General features: G+C 41.0%; 1 protein-coding gene across 1 annotated transcript; it reads left to right on the top strand.

Moving 5' to 3' along the window:
* The first annotated feature begins 4,304 nt into the window (after positions 1-4,304).
* Positions 4,305-5,588, top strand: LOC121218144 (uncharacterized). Its single transcript, XM_041094859.1, has 4 exons — positions 4,305-4,431; positions 4,549-4,623; positions 4,740-4,864; positions 5,376-5,588. The coding sequence occupies exons 1-4, from the start codon at positions 4,305-4,307 to the stop codon at positions 5,586-5,588; spliced, it is 540 nt and encodes a 179-aa protein (XP_040950793.1).
* Positions 5,589-7,090: the final 1,502 nt, after the last annotated feature.

The raw sequence follows: 7,090 nt of genomic DNA, 5'->3' as shown, positions 1-7,090 counted from the left end.
AGAAATTATTTTCTAACAAATTTACTTACACTAAGCCGGTGTTACTCAAGCTTTAGTATGTTCTTTCATTATTAAGCAAGTGTTATACACAAGGATCATGGCGAAACCCTATGCATAACATTATTCAAGATTTAAACTCTTAATGTCATTAGCAATAAAGCCATACACACACAACTTATAAGTAAATTCCATCCTTGCAAAGCCTATAGTTCACTCGGCCACTCACCCACAACCTATCGAAACTTCAATTCAAACTCATTAGCCGAACATACATATACTTATAATAAGCACATATGACATCTTCTTCAAGACACATTCGGCTATGGCATAATTTCCTTATAAAACCCATTAATCAATCCACCTTAACGAAACTTAACTCATACAAAACCTATCTTCAAACCATAAAATAGGTAGAAGTTAAACTAATCATCCAAATGGTGCATAAGATTTCCAAGAATGACATTGAACTTACCTTACTTTAGGTATCCACCTTAGCCGAATTTTCTTCCCAAAGGCTTTTCTTCCTCTTCTTTCTCTAGTTACGGCAATGGAGGAGAAAACATAGGCTAACTTTGGTTTTTCCTCCCACTAACTTGTATTTTATTACCTTATTCATTATTTCATTTTGTAACATAAACTATTAGCATAAAATAGTTATAATATTATTTACTACATAACATGGCCGGCCACCATATTTAACTTGGGTAAATTGACATGCAAACCACTCCTTTCAATGCATGTCTATTAGACCATTGTAAATTAGCCTCTCACTTTCCAACAAAGTTTCATATAAGTCCTATAAAAAAGATTCACATAAAGATGATCAAATTAATGCATGAAACTTTCACACATGCAATTACTCACATCATAAACACGATATAATTTTTAATTATTTATAGATCGTTCGTGGTCCCGAAACATTTTCGACTAGGGTCACTTTGGGCCGTCACACTAGTGGGTCCACATGGATAAGTCATAATAAATGGTATCTGACTGGGCTATGTAGTTCGCATGGTCGTGGTGAGTTTGGGCTCGATGGGCCACACGGGCTTGTGGGCTACTTGGGCCCATTTACACTATTAGGACCGTAAAGGTTACATGAGTCGCTCGAGCCGACTGTAGACTTCTGATGGGTTGAAAAGAGTACTAGACCCAAGACAGGTAAAATGACAAAAATACCCTTAGGGGAAAATGACTATTTTACCCCGAGGGTAAATGACTGATTTGTGCTATGATATACCTGTTCTTTCTGAGCATGAATTCTGCATACATGTATGATTTATGACATGACATTTTGCATGGGGTTGGGATTATGTTAAGGAGGAAGAGTACTGTTACTGGTGGCTCTGCCACATATACTGATACTGACAGCTTTGTTGCATTACTATTACTAGGCAGCTTTGCTGCAACAATATTACTAGAAGCTTTGTTGCGTTATTGGTGTGTTGGCTGGGTGCGTCGAATTTGTCCCACATGGTTTGTTGGTGGTACGGTGTGGTGTGTTGGTTGGATTAGGATAGGTTGCATTATTGTACTGTTTTGTTACTGTATTGGGTACAGCCCACTCTGTACTATTTCTGAATAGGCTCAGGCCCAGACTGTTACTGTATGTTGTATATTGACTATTGATAGGGGATTGCACACTGAGTTTTCATAAACTCACTCTTTCTTTTCAACTGTGCAGGTAATCCCCAGCTTTAGGCGATTTGGTGCTGCGAGGGTCTCAGAGGTGGCCACATAACTGCAATTAATCTACATTTGTTTTTATTTTTACTTAAAGTTTTGTTTTGGGTTTTTGTTTTGTAATAAGGCCATTTATGGGTTATAATTTTTAATTGGGCTTTTATATATTCACTTAAAACTGCAGTTTAAAGAAGATGTGTTTTCAAATAATAACTATTTTTTCAAAAACACGTGTTTCAACTCCAAGTTTTTAAAGCTTCCACAAGGCTTAAACAGTTTAGCATATCAATGGCAATAAAACTGGTAAAATGTTTTGACAAGACGATTTGGTAATAGCAAAGACCTAACTCTCTAAATTTTCCGTAATGACACTTTTAGGTGACACGCCGAATTCGGTCATAACGTATAGGTCAGGTTCGGGGTGTTACATTTAGTGGTATCAGAGCTAGATTGCCAAATTCGACTGTGGAATGGGTTTTGAAAATGTTTGAAATTTTTAGAAAATTGTTCTTAAAATATTTTGAAGATTCACAGGTGTGGCACACCAAGTCTCCGGCGCCAAATTCGTAAGTCTTTTCGATAACTAATGATTGATCAGACTGAAATACAATACTGAGATTATCTAGATATGAGACTCTACTGGGATACTCTAGTTGAAGTAAATTGAAACTGTAGGAAACTAAAAACTATAGTGAGACCTCGATCTTCGAAACCCAACCCTAATTACTGTTGTTCATAAGACACTTATTAATAATTACTGGAATTACTAACTGATACATAAACTTCCAAATCAAATAATACACGTATCGATATGAGCACAAGAGGTACTCACGGAAGAGGTACAAGAGACTGTAGTAGGGGCCATGGAAGTGTTAAGGCTAGGTCTTCGGCATTGAGCCACATGCCTAATGTTAAGGCTAGGGAGGCACCAGCTTCACCGGTAACTGAGATGGGATCATACGATCGAGCAGCTGGGGATGATGCATATCCCAAGTCATACTCCAAAATTTGAAGAGTGCTGCTGGAACCAATACGGGTGCTATGGGCCGTGTGACAGTTTTGGAACGACTCCTGTCAAATGGAGCGGAAATTTTTAGGGCTATTTCTGGAGTAGCCCCTAATGTGGCTGAATACTGGTTGGAAGCTATGGAGAGAATAATGGATGATCTCAACTGCACTTCTCAGTAAAAATTAAAAGTGCAGTGTCTTTACTACGAGACAAGGCCTATCAGTGGTGGCTTACCGTGAGAGAGGGTACTCAGGCCGACCGGTTAACATGGGATTTCTTTAAGGCAGCATTCCAAGGGAAATATGTGGGCGCAAGTTATGTGGACTCCCGAAGAAGGGAATTTTTTAGCTTGACCTTAGGGAATAGATTCATGGTAGAATATGAGGTAGAGTTCTTGCGATTTAGCCGCTATGCCCGTGGGATAGTGGTGACTAAATATAAACACTGTGTGCATTTCAAGGACGGCCTACGAGGTGTGTTACGAGTCCTGATAGCTCCGTAGAGGGAGCGAGATTTTATTGCCCTTATAGATAAGGCGAAGATCACCGAGGATGTAAAGTGCCTGAGCATGAGAACCGAGAAAAGGATAGGGGCAAAAATAAGAGGGATTCAGGGCCCTCAGTTTTGTTTGGTAGGTTTAGAAAGAAGGTTATGTTTGATGGGCCAATCCGAGTTGGGGTTCCTGTTACGAGAACACGACCTTGTGCAGATTGTGAGAAACGTCACTTGGGTGAGTGCTAGAAGAAGATTGGCGCGTGTTTCAAATGTGGGTCTATAGAGCATCAAGTTAAGAATTGTCCTCAGAGACCTGTTCAGATGCAAGCTACAAGGCAGGGTTATGTGCAGCCAACAAGAGGTGTTCAGCACCCACCGAGAGGTCATGGTTCGGCCAGAGATGGAAATGGTATGGGGCGAGGTCATGGAGCACTAGGCCGAGGTGTTGGTATTACTGAGGTGTTGGTAATACCGAGAGGACAGAGACACCCTAGATGTTATAACCAGTACGTTCCTAATCCACAATGTACCTTATACTGCTTTGATTAATATTAGGTCTATGCATCCGTACATTGCATGCACTGTGTCTGGAACCTTGGGTATTTTGTGTGAGAGTACTGTTAGTGAAATGGAGATGATAAGTTTACTGGGACAGTCAGTAAGGGTAGATAAGTTGTTCAGGAATGTGCCCCTAGAGGTCCAAGAAGTAATTTTTCCAGCGGATTTGATGGAGCTACCATTTGGTGAATTCGACCTTATCTTAGAGATGGATTGGCTGGTTAAATACTGTGCAAGTTTGGATTATGCTACTAAGCGTATGGTGTTGAAGACTACTGAGGATGAGGAGGTGGTTGTGATTGAGGAGCAAAAGGATTATCTATCAAATGTAATCTCTGCACTGAGGGCCGAGAAGTATGTTCGTAAGGATTGTGAGGCATTTCTAGCCTACATTGGTGTATCTAATTCTAAGGGTTCTTCGGTCAAAGTTATTAGACCTGTTAAGGATTTTCCTGATGTATTTCTTGATGAACTCCCTGGGTTGCCTCCGTGCCGTGAGGTCGAGTTTAGTATTGAGCTCCTGTAGGAAACAGCCCTAGTGTCCATCGCCCCTTATAGGATGGCACCGAAGGAACTGGTGGAGTTAAAAGCTCAAATTCAAGAACTGTTGGACCAAGGGTTCATTCGACCCAATGTGTCTCCGTGGGGAGCACTAGTGTTGTTCGTGAAGAAAGATGGGTCTATGTGTATGTGCATTGACTATCAGTAGTTGAACAAACTCACTATCAAGAATAAGTATCCTTTATCGAGGATAGATAATTTATTTGATTAGCTGCAGAAAGCTTTGGTTTTCTCCAAAATAGATCTTCGTTCTGGGTATCATCAACTGAGAGTTAAAGAGACTGATGTGTACAAGATAGTGTTTAGGACTCGTTATGGTCATTATGAGTTCCTATGATGTTGTTTGGGCTAATGAATGCACCAGCTGCCTTTATGGATCTGATGAACCGAGTGTTCCAGCCCTATCTGGATCAGTTCGTGATAGTATTTATAGATGATATCTTGGTGTTTTCAAGAACTAAGGAAGAACATGATGCGCATCTTCGTGTTGTTTTGCAGGTTTTGAGGGAGAAGCAGTTATACGCTAAGTTTAGCAAATGTGAGTTCTGGTTGGGCAAGGTGACATTTTTGGGTCACCTAGTTTCTGCCGAAGGGTTTAGGGTTGATCCTCAAAAGATTGAAGCTATTCTGGATTGGAAACCACCTAAGATCATATCTGAGATTCGAAGTTTTTTGGGTCTAGCTGGATATGACAGATGTTTTGTGGAGGGGTTTTCACTAATTACTGCACCTTTGACTAAGTTATTGCGTAAAGGAGTACCGTTTGATTGGATTGATAGGCCGCAAGAAAGTTTCAAGAAACTAAAGAAGGTTATAGCCAGAATCTGGGAAGGAATTCACTATTTTTAGCGATGCATCACACGTTGGTTTAGGTTGTGTGTTGACGCAAGAGGGTAAGGTGGTTGCTCACGCATCTCGTCAGCTTAAAACCCAAGAAGCGAATTACCCTACGGATGACTTGGAGTTAGCCGTGGTGGTTTTTGCTCTAAAAATCTAGAGGCATTACTTGTACGGTGAGAAGTGTATCATTTACACTGATCATAAAAGCCTTAAGTACCTCCTCACTCAGAAAGAGCTGAATCTTAGGCAGCAAAGGTGGATAGAGCTGCTCAAGGATTATGACTGCTCAATTGAATACCATCTTGGTAAGGCTAACGTTGTAGCTGATGCACTGAGCCGTAGGGCTGTAGCTGATTTAAGAGCGATTTTTGCTCGTCTCAGCTTGCTTGATGATGGTAGCTTATTGGCTGAGCTACAAGTTAAACTGACATGGACTGAGTAGATTAGGGGTAAGCAATTAGCGGATGGGTAACTGATTCCTCGTTTTCGACAAGTTGAGAAGGGGAGATTTTAGATTTTAGACTGAATAGTGATGGGGTACTGTGTTTTCGTGGGAGAGTCTGTGTACCGAGGGATTCAGATTTGAGGCAGTCTATACTACAAGAGGCGCATGGTAGTCCTTATGCTATGCATCCTGGCGGAAACAAGTTATACCGAGATCTTTGTAAGCTGTACTGGTGGCCAGGACTTAAGCGCGAAGTTACCGATTTTGTAAGTAAGTGTCTGACATCCAGCAAGTTAAAGCTGAACATCAACTACCTTCAGGCTTACTGCAGCCAGTTAAGATTCCACTCTGGAAGTGGGAGGGGGTAACCATGGATTTTTTGAGTGGACTGCCCTTAACGCCTACTAAGAAGGATTCGGTATGGGTTATCGTAGACCGATTGACTAAATCTACCCATTTTATATCGGTCTGTACTGATTATTCACTGCAGAAGTTGGCAAAGTTATATGTGGCTGAGATTGTGAGACTACATAGGGTATCGGTTTCCATTATACCTGACAGGGATCCTCGATTCACATATCGGTTTTGGAAGAAATTACACGAGGCACTGGGTACAAGGTTGGACTTTAGTACTACATTTTATCCTCAGACAGATGGTCAGTCAAAAAGGGTGATTCAAATACTGGAGGACATGCTAAGAAGTTGTATGATTGATTTTCGAGGTAGTTGGAAAGACTACTTACCGTTAGCAGAGTTCGTATATAATAATAGCTACAAGTCCAGCATTCAGATGGCACCATACGAAGCATTATATGGTCGTAGGTGTCGTACTCCTACGTGTTCGACTGAGTTGGATGAGCGACGAGCTCTAGGGCCTCAAATAGTTTATGATACTGAAGATAAGGTAAGGCTGATTCGAGACCATTTAAAGACAACGTCAGACAGATAGAAGTCCTATGTAGACTTGAAACATAAGGAGATTGAGTACTCTATGGGGGATTATGTCTTTCTTAAAGTCTCACCATGGATAAAGATTCTGAAGTTCGGGCGGAAGGGTAAGCTAAGCCTTAGGTCCATTGGGCCTTATCGTATACTGAAGCATGTGGGACCGGTCGCCTATCAATTTGAGTTGCCTCCAGAGTTGGACTAGATTCATGATGTATTATATGTCTTGATGCTAAGGTGTTATCGCTCTTATCCCACACATATAGTTCCATTGAGGAAATCGAGGTTAGGCCAAACCTGACATTCGAGTAGGAGCCAGTGCAGATTTTGGTTTGTAAGGTTAAGGTGCTGAGGAGGAAATCTATTCCACTGGTTTAGTGCTTTGGCGTAATCATAGCTCCGAGAAAGCCAAGTGGGAGCTGGAAAAGGCTATGCAACAACAATACCCTCATCTATTCTGATCAGGTAAATTTCAAGGTCGAAATTTCTTTAAGGGGGTAGAGTTGTAACGCCCCAAAAATTTAGATTTTAATTTTGTAATGTTTAACACAAAT

This window comes from Gossypium hirsutum, chromosome A03 (genome assembly GCF_007990345.1).
Source record: "Gossypium hirsutum isolate 1008001.06 chromosome A03, Gossypium_hirsutum_v2.1, whole genome shotgun sequence".
Lineage (NCBI taxonomy): Eukaryota > Viridiplantae > Streptophyta > Magnoliopsida > Malvales > Malvaceae > Gossypium > Gossypium hirsutum.
This window is presented reverse-complemented; position numbering and strand designations above follow the sequence as displayed.

What these genes read in the sequence shown, in the direction of transcription:
- LOC121218144 (XM_041094859.1), top strand. Translation starts at nt 4,305, where the DNA reads ATGGCACCGAAGGAACTGGTGGAGTTAAAAGCTCAAATTCAAGAACTG. An exon ending in GAAGAAAGATGGGTCTATGT is followed by an intron (nt 4,432 to 4,548) that starts GTATGTGCATTG and finishes TCTCCAAAATAG; the next exon opens with ATCTTCGTTCTGGGTATCAT. An exon ending in AGTGTTTAGGACTCGTTATG is followed by an intron (nt 4,624 to 4,739) that starts GTCATTATGAGT and finishes TAGTATTTATAG; the next exon opens with ATGATATCTTGGTGTTTTCA.